This window comes from Phocoena phocoena, chromosome 15 (assembly GCF_963924675.1).
Source record: "Phocoena phocoena chromosome 15, mPhoPho1.1, whole genome shotgun sequence".
Classification (NCBI taxonomy): Eukaryota; Metazoa; Chordata; class Mammalia; order Artiodactyla; family Phocoenidae; genus Phocoena; species Phocoena phocoena.
Genome location: NC_089233.1, coordinates 86,767,138 through 86,786,439, shown reverse-complemented (window position 1 = coordinate 86,786,439; position 19,302 = coordinate 86,767,138). Strand labels below are relative to the sequence as shown.

The 19,302-nt window shown below is 52.7% G+C and overlaps 1 protein-coding gene across 1 annotated transcript in view; it reads left to right on the top strand.

Moving 5' to 3' along the window:
• Window positions 1–602: 602 nt before the first annotated feature.
• Window positions 603–19,302, top strand: part of DIDO1 (death inducer-obliterator 1) — a 29,652-nt gene continuing 10,952 nt past the window's right edge. Inside the window, exons 1-12 of the mRNA XM_065893325.1 lie at window positions 603–1,438; window positions 2,100–2,421; window positions 4,358–4,570; window positions 5,362–5,575; window positions 14,251–14,728; window positions 14,976–15,135; window positions 15,917–16,033; window positions 16,191–16,295; window positions 16,559–16,694; window positions 16,916–17,444; window positions 18,103–18,256; window positions 18,991–19,080. Coding sequence (XP_065749397.1) covers window positions 603–1,438; window positions 2,100–2,421; window positions 4,358–4,570; window positions 5,362–5,575; window positions 14,251–14,728; window positions 14,976–15,135; window positions 15,917–16,033; window positions 16,191–16,295; window positions 16,559–16,694; window positions 16,916–17,444; window positions 18,103–18,256; window positions 18,991–19,080 — 3,354 coding nt within the window. The remainder of the gene's footprint in view (window positions 1,439–2,099; window positions 2,422–4,357; window positions 4,571–5,361; window positions 5,576–14,250; window positions 14,729–14,975; window positions 15,136–15,916; window positions 16,034–16,190; window positions 16,296–16,558; window positions 16,695–16,915; window positions 17,445–18,102; window positions 18,257–18,990; window positions 19,081–19,302) is intronic.

Here is a 19,302-nt window from a genome sequence, read left to right as displayed (position 1 = left end):
TGAATGGGCCCATCTTGTGTCAACACAGTCGTGGCTCGGGAATCTGGGCAGGGTTCAGGGTCCGAATCCCCCATCTCCACGTGATCCCTCCAGCAGCGTGGTCAGACGTCTCACACGCAGCTTGGGGCTTCCAAGCACTAGGCCCAGAGCCAGCACAGCGCTTTGTCCACCGAGCTCTGCGGGCAGAGCCAGGTGGGCCCCGCATCTCTGTGCGGGAGAGCCCGAAGCAGCCGCCACCCTGTCCTGTCCTGGCAGCACTGCTGCTCGCTTCCTCTTTCCCTGCTACCTCTTGTACAAATCCTCGTCCTCAGCAGTTGACCAATTCACAGATTTGGTTTGCTAGCTGTGTTTTTCTACTGAACACTAGATACGTAACTGTTACAGTTTTCTTCAAGAACCCCCTTGAATCCTCTCAGCGCACTTTAGGAAACGCCTTCGGTTTTTGTAGGTGGAGAACTGTTGCGATTCACTGTGTCTGGGTTTCCTCCGTGCGGGTGTTGCCCTTTCTCGTGCGCTCTCGTGGCTGGTGGGTGCCTGTCCTGGTCCTGGACCGCGGCCCTGGCTGACGCCTGGTGTGGTTTGATTGCATTTCCCCGTTAGGTATGGACGAGAAGGGTGACCCGAGTGGTGAGGATGCGCCCAAGGCCATCAAGCCCACCAGCAAAGAGTTCAGGAAGACGTGGGGGTTCCGGAGGACCACCATCGCCAAGCGCGAGGGCGCTGGGGATGCAGAGGTGGATGCCCTGGAGCCGCTGCCCCGGCAGCAGCAGAGCCCGTCGCTGCGTCGCAGCGGAAGGCAGCCGAAGCGGACCGAGCGGGTGGAGGAGTTCCTGACCACGGTACGGCGCCGGGGCCGGAGGGGCACCCCCGTGTCCCTAGAGGACTCGGCGGAGCCGGCGTCCTGTCCAGTGACAGATGCGGAGAGCGCCTCTGAGGGGAGCGTGGAGAGCACCTCGGACGGGAAGAGCGGTCCCAGGTCTGGCTCCACGGGTGCTAAGGAACGAACGGCCTCCTCGGCAAAGGCCAGAGGGCGTGGCGACGAGGATGACACCTCCGATAGCGACAGTGACGGGCTGACTTTGAAAGAACTCCAGAATCGCCTGCGGAGAAAGCGCGAGCAGGAGCCCACGGACAGGCCCCCCAAGGGCGTCCAGAGCCGCCTGCGGAAGAAGCTTCGGAAGGAGGACCCCGTGGAGACCATGGACGTTGAGGCAGGCGATGCAGTGGAGGGCTCGCTGCCCGTCCCGCAAGAGCCGGAGGCCGACCTGGGGGCTGCGTCTCAGGCGGCGAAAATGGACAGAGAGAGCCAGCTGGAAGGGAGGGTGGCCCCAGGGGGGAATGCAGAGGAACCCGGAGACGCAGTCCGACACAAGCCCGAATGTGAGGTGTACGACCCCAACGCCCTGTACTGCCTGTGCCGCCAGCCTCATAATAACAGGTGGGTCATGGGAGGATGGAGTGGCTGCCCAGGCTTCCGGGGGGAGCCCGAGCTGTGGAAAGTGCCAGAGAGCGTTTTCCATTCGTCTTAGTTTAGAGAGTCCCAGGGTGGCCTGGATGAGGGACTTGTTCTCTTGGGAGAGACGAACAGGTCATTGTCCAAAAACAAAAACAAAAACGGCGTGGGTGGGCACTGCCAAGAGCCACACCCTCCACCAAGGTGGGGGCTGGCGTGGGACATTGGCTGCCTCCGTCGCACCAGCCACGGACAAGGCGGCCTGGACCAGAGGGGATCTGCTGTCCCAGAGAGCTCGCTGGGTGACGCTGCTCCAGACCGGCTGAGACTGGGCTGTGGTGTGGACATTGGGGCAGCTCGGGGTGTGGGGGGGGTATGGGCATGGCTGCCCTTCTGTGGACAAGAACTGTGGTGTCAAGGGCAGAGTGCTTCCCTCAAAGAAAAGATGAAGCAAATTTGATTGAATGTTAGTAAAATTGAGAAGGGCACGTGGATGCTCTTTATTCTGTTCTCTCCACGGTTCTGTAATATTTTTGTTTTTTTCATAATAGAATGTTGAAATTTGACTTGTGTTTAAAATTGAGTTGGTCTCTCACTTTCCATTCCTAATACTAATAATAATCCATTCTTTATTTTATCATTCCAGGTTTATGATTTGCTGTGACCGATGTGAAGAATGGTTTCATGGCGACTGTGTGGGCATTTCTGAGGCTCGAGGGAGGCTCTTGGAAAGGAACGGGGAGGATTACATCTGCCCAAACTGCACCATCCTGCAAGTGCAGGACGAGCCCAGCTCTGAGACCACAGGCACGCAGGACTCGAGGTCGAGACCTGCAGACGCCGACGGCACAGACTGTACAAGTATAGGAACCGTGGAGCAGAAATCGAGTGAAGACCAAGGAATTAAGGGTAGAATTGAGAAAGCTGCAAACCCAAGTGGCAAGAAAAAACTCAAGATATTCCAGCCCGTAAGTACCTGTCTCCCAAGGTCAGCGGTAGAGGTGACCGTGGAGCCCTCAGCTGCCATTGGCAGAAACATCAAGACAGGAGCGTTTGTCTTCTGAGATAAGTTAGCTTTTCCCAGGAGTGGCATTGTGCGTGGGGCTGGGCTCTGTGAGCTCCCAGGTCCATGCACCTGCTCAAGGCTGGCAGGCCTATCTATTCTTCCTCTATGTTTGTTAATCATATCTATCTCCTGTGCTGTTATTACTGACTTAACATTTTCCATAAGTGGACTCACTTTTTTAAGTCTTCCCTTCGGTTTTCTCATGAATGGATCCTGAGTTTGAAGGGCATATGTGAACAAACAAAATTATTTTTGAGTCACAGGGGCACGTGTGCACCTGTATTACCCGTCACCGCCTTGAGAGAACCAGTGGTCTTGTCCCTGCCTCGCAGCAAGATGCCAAGGCCAGCGGTGGTGACCGCACAGCTCCCCAGGGTGACAATTCAGCTGCGGCTGGCACGCCCTCTGTTATGGTGGTCTCCCACTCCCCAGTGCTTGTGCAGCTCTATATTCCCCTTTCCCAGCTCTGTTCACTCATTTCTCCTGCCCAAGGGCCGTGATTCTTTGTCATGGTTTCCGTGCATCTTGAGAGCTGTCTCAGGCTCTCATGATTGTCCTACTCAGAGCGTGTTCTCACCCCAGGCCTTCCTTGAATTGGGGGCCCATGCCGCCCCCACAGCCCGTTCTCTAGCCAGTGTTGGGCATGCAGATGACTTTGCGGTGGCCGTGTCATAGCTCCCCGCCGTCTCCCCCTTGCACTGATGTAGCCTTGAGGGCTGGACCATTTAAATTTTACCTGTCATGGGGGTATGAGGAGGCATCGAGTGGAAGTATGATGATAACTGGTAAGGAAGAAGAATTAATGGAAATGTAAGTCAGTAGGAAATGTCATGTTATTGCTGATGTGTTTGAGACTACACATAAAGTATTTTTCTGAGTAAAACTTGGATTCTGTGGAGAAAAAGCAATTAAGTGCATAATTTGAGATACAAGATTTTGCTCAAGTACATTTGAGGGGTATGTTCGTGTATGTTATTAGTCTCGACCATCAAAACATGCTCTAGTGATCATGGACAGCTGTGTTCAGCCCTTGTAGTGAACCAGGTTCCTACTGCACGGCAGGCAACCACAGACTTGTTTAGCAGCTTAAACAACACACATTTATTAGCTCAAATCCAGGCCTGGCTTAGCTGGGCCCCCTCTGCTCTGGGTCTTACAGGATTGCCCTCCAGGTGTCGGTGGGGGCTGAGGTCTCATCAGAGGCTCGGCTGGGGAAAGATCCACTTCTAAAAGCTCTGACTTGATTTAGCATGTAAAATATGTCCTGGGCAATTTTTGTGGCATGGTGACACCAAAAAGTTATCTGTTGTTTCTGAGACCCACGTTTAATTGGGTGTCCTGGGTGTCGTCTCACAACCTTGCCCGCCGAGCCTAGGCCTGGGCGCCCTCTCAGCAGAGGCAGCAGTGGAATCCTCTCTCTTCTGGAGGCTCAGTTCCTCTTTTAAGGGTTTTCAGTTGATGAAGTTGGACCCTTTGGACTAACTCACAGTCCTCTCACTTGGGATCTTAATTTCGTTGGTAAAATCCCTGCCCATTTGCCCGATAAAGGAACCTACTTGTGGTGTGAGATCCCGTTGTGTTAGAAGTGTGCAGCACGAGTGCCGGGGTCCCCTCAGAGTTCTGCCCTCCATGCGTGGCATGAAGGGAAGTTAAGAACTTGAGGGCCTTACTCAGGGGAGGTAGATTTGTGTGTTTTGAATAAACAAAGGTACATTTTTATTCATAATTTTTTCATACACGATTAAAAGCAGTAATCTCGGTACCATGAATAGTTGTGTTACAGAGTGCCACACCCACCCAAGTGGGTGAGTACACTGAAGCCGCGTCTGACCCTGCAGGTCGTAGAGGCGCCTGGTGCCGCCAGATGCATTGGCCCCGGGTGCTCGAGCGTGGCGCAGCCCGACTCTGTCTACTGCAGCAGCGACTGTATCCTGAAACACGCCGCGGCCACCATGCGCTTCCTGAGCGCAGGGAAAGAGCAGAAACCAAAACCTAAAGAGAAACCCAAGACAAAGCCGGAAAAAATCATTCTTCAGAAATGTAGCGTTCAGGTGAGTTGACTGAGGCCAACCATTTGTGTAGTTGAAACCAAAAGCGTCTGGAGGTTACGGGCTCGGTGGGTTGATTTGGAGAGTGTAGGGCACACAGGCCCAGATGGGATGCAGGCGCCTTCACACTGCCCTCCGCCTTGCCCACCAGTGTTCTCGTCAGCATTACAAATAGGCACGTGTTCTCATGTTTTCCTTCTCCTCCTCTAGCCGAGGGATTAACTGATAGAAACATGGGAACCGGCTGCTGCATGGAATAGCTCTCCACCCACACACCAGCCCCGCCGGGAGGAGAGCGGTCCCTGTTGGAGTCTGTGTGGGGAGTTGACGCGCAGGCAGCGGGGTGGCAAGTGGGTTCTGGGGGTGCCGCACTGAGTTCCTGGTGGGGTACAGGGATGTCGTTTGGACGCCTGTCCTTTCTCCACGTGCTGTTGTGTCTGCAGCTCCTGCCTGTCAGTGTTACTTGGGCGCATTCTCACACAGGGCCCCGGCCCTCCGTGCTCTCCGCCTTGCTTCACTGCCTCACTCCATGGCCCCTCGGTTATCCTGGCGGCCTAGCACCTCATCAGGATGCTAGGATGACGGGTTATTCCGTCAGGGACCTTCTCATTGCTCGGATGTTGATGCGGGCCTGCTGGATGTGGGGGAGGAGCCAGCCCCCTGCTGAGCAGATGCAGTGTATTGGGCTTAGGATGGCCCAGGAGCTGATTGAGTCGTGACCCTCACTGCAGAGTGAAATGAGCAAAGGTTAATTTCTGACCTCATTAATGATTGGGGCTTTACTGATTATCCAGGCAGGCATTAAAATCTCTTCTGTGCACAAGAGACTGGCTCCAGACAAGAAGGAGAACACAGCAAAGAAGGTGGCGGTGGTCCCTCCAAGGAGTGAGGTCCTCGCTAAGGAGCCGACCTGTGAGAGCAGCACGCCGTCCTGGGCCAGCGACCACAATTACAATGCAGTAAAGCCAGAAAAGACTGCTGCCCCCTGGCCGCCACTGTTGTATAAATGTATGTATCACCCGGGGGGAGCTCTGGACCCTTCCCGGTCTTTCTGGACGGCCGTGCACTCGGGCCTCGCCAGAGCTAGGAGTTCTAGCCGTGTTTTCTGCTGCACCTGCAGAGATCAAAGCCCTTTCCCAAGTCCAGGAGGCCTCCTGAGCCCCGCGTGCCCATCCTTAGTCTGTCGGGACTTCTTGTCAGTGTTTCCAAAAAGCTGTACGAGCCCCATTGCTGAATGTCTCACCTCTGATGATTGATGTCTTTAATCGCTTTTCTTTACTATCAGTCTCTGGTAAGTATGTGTAGTGTCTTCGGCAGAATCTGACAAGGGGGCGCGCTGCCTGGCACTCAAGGTCCGCCGTCATCCAGACGTTCACCACAGCGCCGTCACCGCGTGGGCTCTCCACGCGGGGGCCTTTCCACACAGTCTGCTCCCAGCACACGTGACGCTCACTTCCTTGTATATTGTGGGAACCTATTACTATTAGCACAGTAGTGTTGTGGCTGATTTTCAACTGAAGCATGAGTTTCAGGAGTTACATTATTTTTGACGGAACCGGAATTTTTTTTATGTCCAATTCACATACTACACACAACATAAACACACATGCCAGTCTTGAAGGCCGTTTACCCTGCTTCCTGTGCTTGAAGGTAAGTGAGCACAGCGTCTCCACTCTGAGCAGCACCCAGACCAGGAGTCTTGGCGTGCACTGCCGGGTCATCCCACCCCAGGCTTCAAGTTCAGACAGACCTTTGCAATCCCAGATGAGATCATGCAGCTTGAATCTTTTCTCTTTCTTCATTTTTTCAGCTCATTCTCCAAAATTAAATTTTAGAAATTTAAATTGCTCTGGGGCACATCTTATTCTTTGGTTAAGGTCATTTTGTGTTCAGTTTTTATTTATGCTCTCTTTTATTTATACTCTTGCAACTTTTTTAAAAGCACAAGAGGTTAAATGGCCCCAAATTCCAGGGTTATAGCCACACGCTGCTTCTCCTCTCAGCCGGCTGTTTAGGCCAATGGCCTGAGGGGAGGCCTCATGGATGTAGTGTGGCTAGAAAACTGCATAACTAGATGCATTTTGAGAATGTAAATGACCCAAGACCTAAGAAACGGAGTTGCAAGTAAACTGCAAAGCAATACTGTGTGTGTATATATATGCATATTTATCTATTTTATTTTATTTATTTTTGGATTTTTGGAGTGAGTGGTTAAATATAGAGTTAACCAGTTGCTGTATTAAAATGAGTCTCAATACACCTCAGGTTGTTTGAACCAAGAACTTCATGCTAACAACGTGTCGCAAATACCCATCAAGTTATAGCACCTCTACACAGTAGCGCCTCTACAGGGGTTACGAATGGACCTAAATATAAGCATCGCCCAGCTGGGAAGGGGTGGGGAGCAGTCACGTTGGAATCCTGTGCTAAACGTTCTCAGTTGGTTATAGGCACGTGACAGAATAAAAGGAAAACCGAGGTGTAGCCACAAAACCCTGGGTGATTGGTTTCAATTCAGTTAATTTCCATCTCTGTTGACCAGAATTGGGAGACTGCCCCCAGGCTCCGAGTGTGGAGTCAGATGTAGGGCGCACAGTGAGAAAGGAAAGTTGGCGGGAGGGGTGGGTGCTTACTTATCCCCAGTTCTGACTTCCCGGTTTTTGAGGGAAGACTGGGGTGGAGGGGCGGGGAGACTTGCCCCCAGGAGGTGGTGGCTCTGCTCACAGGCGGGGTTTCTCTTCCCTCTGCCCCACCCTCCCTCTCTGCACATCAGCTCCTCACTGATCACCTTCGCAGCACATTCACGTCTCAGAACTACATGGATGGATAGCCACAGCTTCTAGCCTGCATAAGGGACATACTTTTGAGCTAGTTGCTTCTGATCATTTTCTGTTATCCCAGAAATGTCATCTTCCCAAAAGATGATTGGGAGGAGTGTAAAAGGTCACTGGTAAACACCCGACTTCAGCCTCGGTGAGTAGCAGCTGTGCCTCTGCCTCTTCCCCAAACCATTACTTGACAGTGGCAGTGGCTGTGGACCTTCCCCGGGTCCCCACACACAGGCACAATGGGAGGGGGCCCCTCGCACACACTCAGCAGAACCCTGCATCCCCACCAGGGCCCCCGCCTGCATCCCTGGCTGCAGAGTGTGGTATGTTTCTGGGTGCAGGTGATGCTGGGACAGCTCTTAGGAAGGGGGCATTTTCCACGTTGACGTGGATTCAGGTCACATCTTGGGTAGATCCATGGGCAGCCAATGTGCTGCCCCTGGAGGTGCTCTGCCCCCCACCCCCTTCTCCCAGGCCATCGGCGCTGGCCTTGGGTTGTGGGTTCAAGGCAGCCCTTCATGAGGGTCACAGGCAAGACCTTGCTACACAGAGGCTCTGACCTGCTTCTCTAGTGGGACAGTCAGTAGATCTTCAGGTCCTCAGGGTGGTGGGATTAACACGTACTTGTTCTCTGATGAGTTTTTTTTTTTTTTAATTTTTCAGAGTTTCTGAAAACAAAAACAGTGTAACTCATGGAAACAATTGCCATTTTATTTCCCCCCAGGTCACTGTTTCTTACTCCTCCTCATGGTTCCTCTTCATTTCCTCTCCATCGCCTCTCATTACTGTCCAGGCACAGGCACGAAGAGGGCTGAAAACGTTCTTCGAAAGTGTCCCTGGTTTGTTAGGGTTTGGAAGTGGAATTGTGATAGGCGTAGGCACATTTCCCCATGTTTGGGGCTCCCTAAATGGCCGTGAGATGACTTAAAACTCTGGGGACCTGAACAAAGTTTGACTGGAAAATCAGATTTCTGCAGTTTCATGTAGCTTTGAGAATTGAAATGGGGACCCCTTGCAGAACCTGTGCACCCAGGTCCAGTGATGTGTTAGCGTCCTGCCCCGATGCGAGCGTTGCCCCGTGGTCCCCGTGTGCCACATGTCCGGTCCCCGTGCTATGGCGAAGTGGATCTGGGGACGCGGGTTTCACAGGGATTGGTGTGGGTTCCGGGAGCATGCTTCACAGGTAGTAAGAGAAGACAAGTCCCCATGGTGAGATAGATGGGCGGGGCAGGGGGGGGTGCCTGGGACCCAGGGGTGTTTGGTAGAAATGGAACAGTGGGAGAGGCATGTTTTATCAGCTGCACAAGCTGTTTTTGTCTGTGTCTTCCAGATCCTCAGTGGCAAAAAAATGTGGGTGGGGACAAAGCAGCCTTGTACATCTCACCAATCTCCTCCCCCCATTTGGAGAGAGAACCAAACTTGTCCTGATAAGGATTTACCTTGACAGCTGTTTTTAAAGTTATCCAAATAGCTGGAATTTTCTTGGTCATTGACATTCTCTCGTATTTTTAAGTGTTTTAGTTTTTACAGTTTTTTTTTAATAGCCAACTTCAGAAAATTAGTGCAGGGGAGGTTTCGCATGTACATGTACTTTTTCTGACAGAGACCCTCAGATGTATCCTGGCTGCCCCCCTTAGTTCTTGTGCTTTAGCGGGGGTGGGGGTGGGTAGAAGTTTCTAGCAGGATTGGTCCTGCTCACCTCACCTGCCCTTTGGCCTTCATGTGGCCTCTGGGGCTCTGCCTCTCCTGTGGCACTGTTCACAGGCGGTCCCGCGGCAGAGTCCCTTAGGTGGCATCGAGTCCCGAGGGTTCTTTTGAAGATGCAGCTGTAAACCCTCCCACACGGTGTAGGAGTCTCAGGTATATTTGAAGCTGTGAAGTAATGTTTTTGATTTTTTGCGTGTTGCACGTCACCGTGCACGTAGTCATAGTCTTACCTTCTGAAAGTTAAAGAAGTAAACCTGGAAGATCGATAAGAAGGGTTTCCACTTTGATTTCTGTCAACGAAGGTCGGGGCGTTGCCATGCACCTGGAGGCGTCAGCGAGACGAGCACAAAGGTAACGGCCGCTTAACCCGCCGGGGTCAGCAGGTGCCGCGGGCTCTGTGCCCCAGAGTCTTAACACGCCCCCGGCCCCATCATGTTGCTTGAAGTAGCAGATGATGCAGGCACAGATAACGGTTAAAGTTGGACCTTGTCAGAGTGGTGAAAGTGCCTGTTGGCGGGTTTTGGAAGTGAGGGAAAGCAGCAGCTCTACTTCCAGCTGAGTCTCAGGTCTGGCGGCCAGTCCCCACCAGTCCAGTTGGCGTAGACAGGAGAGTGGAACGCCTGCCTCACACACAGCCTCGGCCCCGTTTCCTTCTCGTGGTTCATGCTGAGGGATGATGTGACCATTTTTTCCATATATTACCAGTCCAACATGAATTGGGTTTTGGTTTTCAAAATCTGTGAAACTGAAAAAGTCCCTTTGCCTCCGGAGGTGTACTTGGTTTTTTGCAAGCTTGTTATGGCCAGTTCTGTGCACCTCTCTTGAGGTGTAAGTCGCTCAGATACTGCACATCAGTAAGAAAAAAGTCAACCTGGACAAGCTTTGTGTAGCCCCAGATCACGGCAGTTTGGCTGTGGACCCACATCCAGACCCCTTAGCGCTGGAGAGCAGCTGGCGCGAGGGCCCCAGAGATGGAGATCAGGCCTCCCAAGTCTTCAGTGGGGATTCTCTCTGTTTCTGTGTAAACAACTTTAATTCCCCAGGAATAATTCACTGCAGGATATTTAAGCAAAGGCACAAAAGCAAAATGTCTCTCTCGCTACTTGAATTTTCACACTAGGAAACGCCTTGACAGCCAAGAAACAAAGTTGGAATGAGAAACGTCTTCGTACACGTGTCAGGCTGAGCTGAAAATAGAGCTGATGTCACAGTGAGCAGAGCCCACTCCCCCCCAGCCCGTGCTGCTCCACTGTGTCCTCTGAGCCCTGGCTGGTCCCGTTACGCTGCCCGGGCCTTGTGACGGTAGCTGCCTCGCCTCAGCCTCACCACTGAGCCTGGGTGGATCTGGGGCCCTGTGGGAATGGGGGGGGGGGCGGGAGGGGACGTTCCGACCTGCACCACGTGGGCTTGCTTGGCGCCTGGTCACATAAGAAGCTCTTTGATTTCTTTGGCATTTACAGCCAATCCTACTGAGTAGTGTCTCTCCCCCTACCCCCCATCGTGTCAGTGTGACTGAAAGTCTCATATCTGGGGATTTTTAGGGTAAATTGGCACCTCTTTGGGGCAGGACAAAAGGTATAAAGCAGTGACCGTCCCTCAGGGTTTCTCACCGGTCCCTGTGAGGGGCCACCCCGGCAACGGCTGTCACTGGGCGGGGGCCGTGCGATGCTGTGCGACTCGGGCTCCTGCCCGGCGCCGGTTCCTCGTTCTGCACAGCACTGGCTGCTCGGAGTAACACAGCTTCCACTCCCGTCTCCTCCTGTCCCCACCGAGGCCCACCAGTGCCACCCAGTGGCCAGCGATGCCATAGCACCACGGCCCACCTTGCCGTGTGGCAAGGCCCCCAGTTTCATGCTTATTGGGAAGTTAGCCAATTAGATTGTTGCTGGTCCCTGAGCGCACCGGCCTGCCTGGTTCCTACCGGGCTTCACCACAAACAACTCGTTTCCAGTATAAACCAATGGCCAGACCCAGCAGAAACGACGTCATCTGGGGCGGTGGCATGGCCACTGGCCAGCCTTTCCTCCTGTATCTGCTCCCCAAGACAGCACCTGGCCTGGAGCTTGGGCCACTCTTTTCCCCGTAGGCAGACCCCGGGATGGCCCAGACTGGGTGTACACTCCCAGGAGGCCGTCTGTCCGGCACATGGGCAGGTGGTCACCCTGCCTCGAGCTGGCAGCACTGGGGGCCTGCCACTGCTGGAGCCACTCTACCATGGGGGTGTGCTGCTTTCCTGTTCTAGAACTGGTGCTTCGTGGTTGGTTGGTTACGCCTTGCTCTTCTGTGAATGTATACACATAATACAGTTAAAAGGGAATTTGGATGAATTTGCAAATCTGATTTTAGCTCTGCTCAGAAGTAATGCTTCTGTCACTGTCAGACACTTTGGCACTACACGGTGTCACTGCCATTCCAAAAGCAGCTAACCCACATCCAGCTGACGGTGGGACCAGATGCAACTGTTTTCTGTTTTGAGCATTTTTCCTCAAAGTAGGAGAGGGATAGAGCTGACTTGCTGTTGGGGTCCACCGGTTCCCACATCTTACCAACTTTTTACTTATGTAATTATACTTACTTACGCTCTGAGATGCAGGTGAGGGATGATGAAAGTTGACTTTTAAAAGCCAGAAGCAGCTAATTTTATAGAAGAGCAGCATAATGGTTAAGGAAAGCCATCCCCTGCTTTTTAAATAGATTACGTTCATTTACTGTTAACCTCTCTTGGATAGCAGGTCACTTTAATCACCTGTACTGTGAATGTCCTAAAAATAAGCTCCTGGCTTCTGTTTTCCCTGAATGAGAGAAAACACCGGTTAGACCAGTGGAAGCGTTGATCTTAGGGAATGAATGTTTTCGAAGTCAACAGGAATTGTCACTTGAAACAATGTAAATGTCACATGATAAGATTTGTTTGAGGCCCCATCATGGGTGCCTCACTGAGGATTCTGGGAGCACCTTAGGCCAGCTTTTTACAGTTGTTTAAAAGTGTGCTACTAAAATCTCAGCAAAGTTTGTAAAAAGTCAGTGACTGAGCTGGTCTTAGGACTCGATTTTAATCCTGACGGGTTCCTTCATCCCCTGCTGGCAGTCACAGCTGGCACCGCGTCCTGCTCCACTCCACTCTCGTTCCTTCCCCCAAGAAGAGGGGCTGTCCATTTCATTTAACCTAAGCTCTAGCAGTCGTCCCCCCCGCCCCCCCCCCCCCCCCCCCCCGCCGCCCAGATTAGGTGCTGTGGACCCTGTTAGCCAAGGCTGAGCTGGTAAAGATAAGTTTCCATGTACTGAGGTATGGTAGCGCCTTAGGAATATGGATTTGAGCTGATGAAATAATATACGTAGAATCATAGTACTTAGTCTTAGTTCCTGTGACGTCCCCAGTTCCTACTTTGTTAGCTGTGACTTGCTGACGGGACATGGGTGACAGCCAGCAGGGTGGTCTTGGGAAAGGGCTGCTCAGCAGGGAGTGGGTGGTCTTGGGAAAGCCTGGACAGCATAGCCCGGGGGTGCCAGCACATGTGGGGCCAGTGATTGGGACACAGTGGACAAGGGGACATGAGGTCGGGGGGTGCTCTGTGAGATGAAAATAGATTTGCAGTCAGGGTTGTTGCTTGATGACAATGAGGTACTTCTAACATGGTTCTAAGTTTTGGATGTGTGTAGCGCTGTTGCAAACTTTGTAAAGTTTGGTAATTTCGCCTGTACTGTGAAATGGAAAAATCTTGCGGTCCCTGGACTTTTAACACCTGTGGCTGAACTGGCCTGACAGTGCTGGAGGAAGGCAGTCCTGAGGGCAGCACTCTGGCCCTTTGCCAGGATGGTCATGCGGGGTGTAGGCTGTGAACGCCTTGGGGGCTCTTGTGGGGTCAGGCCTTATTTGTAGACAGGCTCTCACCTCTCTTCCCAGAGTTCAGATTTTCTCCCTGCTTCACTAGGACAGTTGCAAGAAGCACCGGCAGCTGGCTGGAATTGGTGGGTCTTCAAGCCCTGCGTAAAATTGGAAGGCTGCTAGAGTATCTCGAAGTCTCCCGTTTAGAATCTAGGGGCTCACTGCGCTGTGGGTAGTTTGAGAAAAGCCTGCACCTGGGGAGGCGGCTTCTCCGTCGGTCCGGTGTGACGTGGCCCTAGGTGGTGTCCCTGTGCTCTCCTGGCTTGCTCCCTGGACCTGCCTGCCCCCACCCCCACCCCGTTCTGCCCTGGGTCCCAGACGTTCTGGGCGGTGGGCCTGAGCGGGGCCATCTGGAAACACGCCCCTGCTCTCAGTCACGGCTCCCCACGTACCTCTGCTGGGCCGCACGCCCCTAAGACTGAGGAACTGGTCTTAGGATGAATCTCCTTGCTTGCCTCTGACTGTAATTCTGATGGTTTGATACGGGATTAGGTGTAATCAGTCCATGTGAAGTACTGACACAAAGACTCATTTTAGCTTTTGGCTGTAATCCTTGTTTGCGTTGAAAGTGCTAACCTACTGTCTTACCCAATAGCGAGCTGCAGCTAGAGGGGTGTGAATGACAGCAGGTGGCGTTCCTGCCACCCAGCTCCTAGTGTAAAAATAACTGGTCTCCCCCCATGTTGCAGTTTTCTGCCAACATTCTATATTTTGTTAATGTCACCACGTCCAGTTGACTTTTGTCCAAGAGGATGGTGAACACCTGTGAGCCGCTAACCCCAGGGTGGACTCTCGCTAGTCCTTCCAGTGCCCCACGGGCCCCCGAGGTGGGGCTTGGATATGTATTCGAAGAGAATGTGTCTGATCCACCCTGGAAAGATTTTCTAAGCTCCTGTTCACCAAAAACTGCACTGGGACTCTCCATGAGAGTGGTCTTTGAAATCTATACCTTCTCTTGATACAGCAAAATTTGCCCTTCGAGTTCCAAGCTAAGCTAATGGTTTAAATCAGGCCTTTGATAGCTTACTGGTTTATCGGTTGAAGTCAAAGTTTTAATAGTAAAGCATTTCTCTCTGAAACAAAGTATATTCGCTATCATAAATGTTGCTGGTAGCCCTTTTTACACTCCTTTTCTGAATTTAACAGTTACTTTAAATCTGTCTCACTGATGCCGGGTTATTAGCTTTGCTGGTTTCGGGTGCACGTGCTGTGTGGGGTCCCCTGCACCCCTACCTCACTAAGTGGGCTCCTCTCCTTTGCAGCCGTGAAGGAGGACAGACGCGCAGAGGCCAAGGTGGCGGTGGCGGTGGTGCCGAAGAAGGCGGCTCCTCCAGGCTCCTCGGGGGGCGGCAAGCAACCCTCGCCCAGAAATCTCCTTCCAAAGAAGTCCCCTCCTTTTGCAAACGCGGCAGCAGCCAAACCGGCCATCAAAAAGACGCCAACGGGTTTCAAGGGCACCATCCCCAAGAGGCCGTGGCTCTCGGCTGCCCCCTCCCCCTCGGGCAGCGCTCCCTCGGCCAAGCAGGCAGGGCTGGCACCTGTTGCTGCCACGTCTGCTTCCAGAAAGTTTCCCAGCTCCGCTGCTTCGGTGGGCGCCACCAGGAAGCCTGGGCCCACCTCGGTTCCCCTGGCCTCTCCAGCCCCGGGACGCCTGGGCCCCGCGAGCCCTGCTTCGTCACAGCCAAATTCTCAAATTCGGCAAAACATAAGACGCTCCTTGAAGGAGATCTTGTGGAAAAGGTGGGCTGTTCCACTTTGTTTCTTATATGTTAAAGTGGAAAGTTTTCCACGTAAAGGGTGGTTGTTTCATGATGGCCCCGCTGTTTAAGAAAAATGTCACATGTGGGACTTCCCTGGTGGTCCAGTGGTTAAGACTCCGCGCTTCCACTGCAGGGGGCACTGGGGTTCCATCCCTGGTTGGGGAGCTGAGATCCCACATGGCATGTAAGTGCAGCAGTTACCATGAGGTTTTTTTCATTCCATCTAGAGTCACTGACAGCGATGACTTAATCATGACAGAAAATGAAGTAGGAAAAATTGCACTGCACATCGAGAAGGAGATGTTTAACTTGTTCCGAGTCACAGACAATCGGTACAAGAGCAAGTACCGCAGCCTCATGTTCAACCTCAAGGACCCCAAAAACCAGGTGTGTGTCCGACCGTCAGGAGAGGGGGCAGTCCTGGCCAGGTGCTGCCCAGGCCTGGGTTAGGGCAGTGGGTCCCCCTGCAGCTGTGGGTGAGTGGCACGCTGTTTCCGTGGGGCCAGGCGCTCGCCCGCTGAGGTTCTTGCCACCCGCGCGCCTGTGTGCCTGCCGGGGCCCACGCTGTCTGGATCGGCCTCTTGACCTCTTACCTGTGTTTAGAAGCAGGGCACATACTCTGACTTTCCATTTTGCCTTGTTAACCCCCTGGCAGAAGGGATTTCTTCTACCTTTGTCCCTAACACTGTACCTTCTTCAGTCGATTGTGTTTTCTGTGAAGTGGTCTTTGTAGCAGGGTCAGTGCGGCGGGATACTCGAGATCAGCTGCCCGACCTCAGGGCCCTTGTTCTCTGAGCATCGATGGGATGCTCCGGGCCCTCGTCCTGCTGCGGGGCAGGGGCTTGCCTTGCTGCCCATCTCCACATCCTCTCTAGTATCTTAGAGGGTTTTTTTTGTTTTTTGTTGTTGTTTTTTTTTTTGCGGTACACGGGCCTCTCACTGTTGTGGCCTCTCCCGTTACGGAGCACAGGCTCCGGACGCGCAGGCTCAGTGGCCATGGCTCACGGGCCCAGCCGCTCTGCGGCATGTGGGATCTTCCCGGACCGGGGCACGAACCAGTGTCCCCTGCATCGGCAGGCGGACTCTCAACCACTGCGCCACCAGGGCAGCCCTCTTAGAGGGAAGCCCTCTTAGAGGGAACGAGTGAACAAGAGATGTTTGTTTACAGGGGCTTTTCCATCGTGTTCTGCGTGAAGAAATCTCTTTGGCAAAACTTGTGAGAATGAAGCCAGAAGAACTTGTCTCCAAAGAGCTTTCCATGTGGAAAGAGAGATCGTCAAAGCCTGTGAGTGCCGACGGGAGAGGCGGCTGCGGGTGCCAGAAGCCTGACACCAGCGCCCCCCGCCCCCACCCCAGAGTGAATTAATAGCCCTTTGGCATGAGAGAGTCCCTTTGGGAAAGAAGGGCTAAGTCTTCACGTTTGTCTGTCTTTTTCATCTTAGGTGATGGAGTCCAGAACTAAATTGCATAATGAGACTAAGAAGCCAACCGTTAAACAGGAAACTCTTCCCGATATGGAAGATTCTCCGCCAGTGTCAGATTCTGATGTAAGCGTTTAGGATTTCCAGTGCTCACGAGAATTGACTAAGATGATCCCGTTCCAGATGTTGTTAGGTGCCTGAATTACTGGGCAAGACACTGAGCTGACACAAGTGTGTGTAGTTGTATTGCTTCTCAAGTACTTGTATTCAGTAGTCCTTTTTCTGTTTTTTCAGTGGTTCTTAATCACGTGAGATGTTTCTTCCGTGGGTGCTGCTAATTTGGAGAGGGGGTGAAAGAGAAATGACCTTCTCTGCTTCTTGTGCTTTAGGAACAGCAAGAATCGGTGCGGGCGGCCCCCGAGAGGAGTGCAGCACCGCTGCTGGACCTTGTCGGCAGCATGCTGCAGGACACGACCGGGCAGCACCGGGCGCACCTCTTTGACCTGAATTGTAAGATCTGCACAGGTGAGCAGATCTTGGGGGAGACTGGAGACCCTTCTCGGGACAGCTGCATTCAAACCAGGTTACACAGTGGAAAGGCTAGAATCGTTTCTTCAGGCTTAGGAAGTGAGCCCTTGCCTTTATAGTGGTGGTGTTTTAAAGCAGTGATCGTCTGTCTACCCACGGGCAGGCTTTGCTCTCGAACGTGTGGGATTTCTCACGAAGGCCTTCCTTCTGTTCTCCAGGTCAGGTTCCATCGTCGGAAGATGAGCCAGCTCCACAAAAGCAAAAGTGGTCAACTTCTGCCAAGAAGGAGGACTCAAAGTCCAAGCATGACAGCTCTGCCTCTGAGCCCGCTCTCAGCTCAGCCGGTGATGCGGCACCAGAAACTCTGCCTGAAAACGCCTCGGAGCCAGACCTGGAAAGCGCTGCTCGCGCCCATTTGGAGGGAAGGTCCCTCCCGGTGCCTCCAGAGGACGGCCACCCCGAGCCCTCCACCCTGGAAGGCACCCCCTGCCCGGCCCCTGGGGGCGGCGGAGTGTTCACCACAGTCACGGTGTCCGGCCGAGACCCCAGGACTGCACCAGGCGGGCCGAGCACGGGCACGGCTCCCTCGGCAGCCCGCCCAGACGGCGCCCACCCAGCGGAGTCCCGACAGGACGTCCCGAAGCCTGTGCCAACCTCCGTGACGGTGCCCAAGTCCATCCTGGCCAAGCCGTCCGCGTCGCCCGAGCCCAGATACCTCCTGTCGGTCCCACCGTCGCCAAGCATCAGGTGCGGCCCCCGTATGTGGTCTGAGCCGCTGAGCTGTGGCCTTGCTTTCAGAAGAACAGGAGCAGTAATGAGTGATTCAGTCGTTCGGCTCTGAAATCCACCTCTCCTCAATTTTCTATTTTAAAAAGGCGTTTTTTTAAAGCTTCAGTTTTTTTTTTTTTTTTTTTTTTTTTTTTGCGGTACGCGGGCCTCTCACTGTTGTGGCCCCTCCCGTTGCGGAGCACAGGCTCCGGACGCGCAGGCTCAGCGGCCATGGCTCACGGGCCCAGCCGCTCCGCGGCATGTGGGATCTTCCCGGATCGGGGCACGAACCCGTGTCCCCTGCGTCGGCAGGCGGACTCTCAACCACCGCGCCACCAGGGAAGCCCTAAAGCTTCAGTTTTAGGATGACTAGTTATCACCTTAGAAATATAGTTCCTGAAAACTGGAATTTAAATTTACAGCCATCCAGTTTATTGCCTATGTAGTTTATATTTCTTTGACCAGAATGTGTTTATATCATTATGATTAAGGTAATTAATTGGAAAAAGTAAGCTATCAAAACTTGCAGGAATTCACTTTGCTTTTATAAACACGTTAAATAAATAAATAAATAAATATTGGGGATTCTTTGGGCAGAGAGAAAGATTCACGTATTTTCTGTGGTTTTGTTTTACAGCATCTCAGAGTCCCGCTCCCCTCCAGAAGGCGATACCACCCTCTTTTTGTCTCGACTTGGCACCATTTGGAAAGGATTTATTAACATGCAGAGTGTAGCGAAGTTTGTCACTAAGGCGTATCCTGTCTCTGGATGTTTTGATTATCTCAGTGAGGTTAGAACCAGGAGGGAGAGAATGCGTGTGTGTGTGTGTGCGCGCGCGTGTGTGTGCGTGCACGCGTTTTCCACGGGCACTCTGGTCCCGCGCTGGAGTCAGGCGTGTGACCACCTTCCTACTGAGTGTCTGGACACGCAAGCACCTCTGAAGGCAAAATAGGGGTTGCCGGGCCGAGTCAGCAGGTTACGCGGTTTGGACAGTGGCGAAAATTCAAATGAGAAATCAGACCCTCCACCTTTTCTGAAAAAGCTGAAGCTTGTCTTCCTTCTCCCTCTGTTCACTAGAGCTTGTGCAAAACCAACCTGGGTGTGCGTGTGCCCACTGCAGGTGTGGCCAGACACGCATGACCTGCCTTGGTGTGGAGGGGCACACGTGACAGGTCTTTTATTTTTCAAAATTAACAAAACAGCACTAGCATTTCAGACTTAACAGAGAGTGAGTGCTCAGTCACTTCTGAGACATACCTGGATCTTTATGTATGTTCATAAAAGACAACAGTAAAACATATTGCTAACTGTCATCCTATTTAGCAGAAGCTTATCCTCCTGCCACCCTTGGGTTTGGTCACTCATAATCGCGGATGTTAGTCAGCGAAGCAACATTTGACACAGTTATTGGTGCTTTGTTTGGGATAGTTGCAGTTTTCTTAGTTGTGAATCTCGGGTAGTTTGGGGTCTCTCTGTGACCGCCACGGTTCCACCGGCCATTTAATCAGAGTTCATTTCACTTAGGACCTGCCCGACACGATTCACATCGGCGGAAGGATTGCCCCAAAGACAGTCTGGGATTACGTTGGCAAACTCAGATCTTCAGTGTCTAAGGTACCTGCCCACAGTCTGATGATCTCTGCACCCAAGGAAGGAGGGGTTTGTTTACACACGGCTCTTTCTTTGACTTCTCGTCTTGCACGTTAATACTTGAGATGTCTCTAGTTCGTGAGATATTGCAGGTGAACGTTTAAGTTGATAGCTGGCTAACCTGTGAAGGGGTGTCTGCGTAGCATGACGGTGGAAGCTTTGTGAAAGCGCATGTGCCGTTCAGGG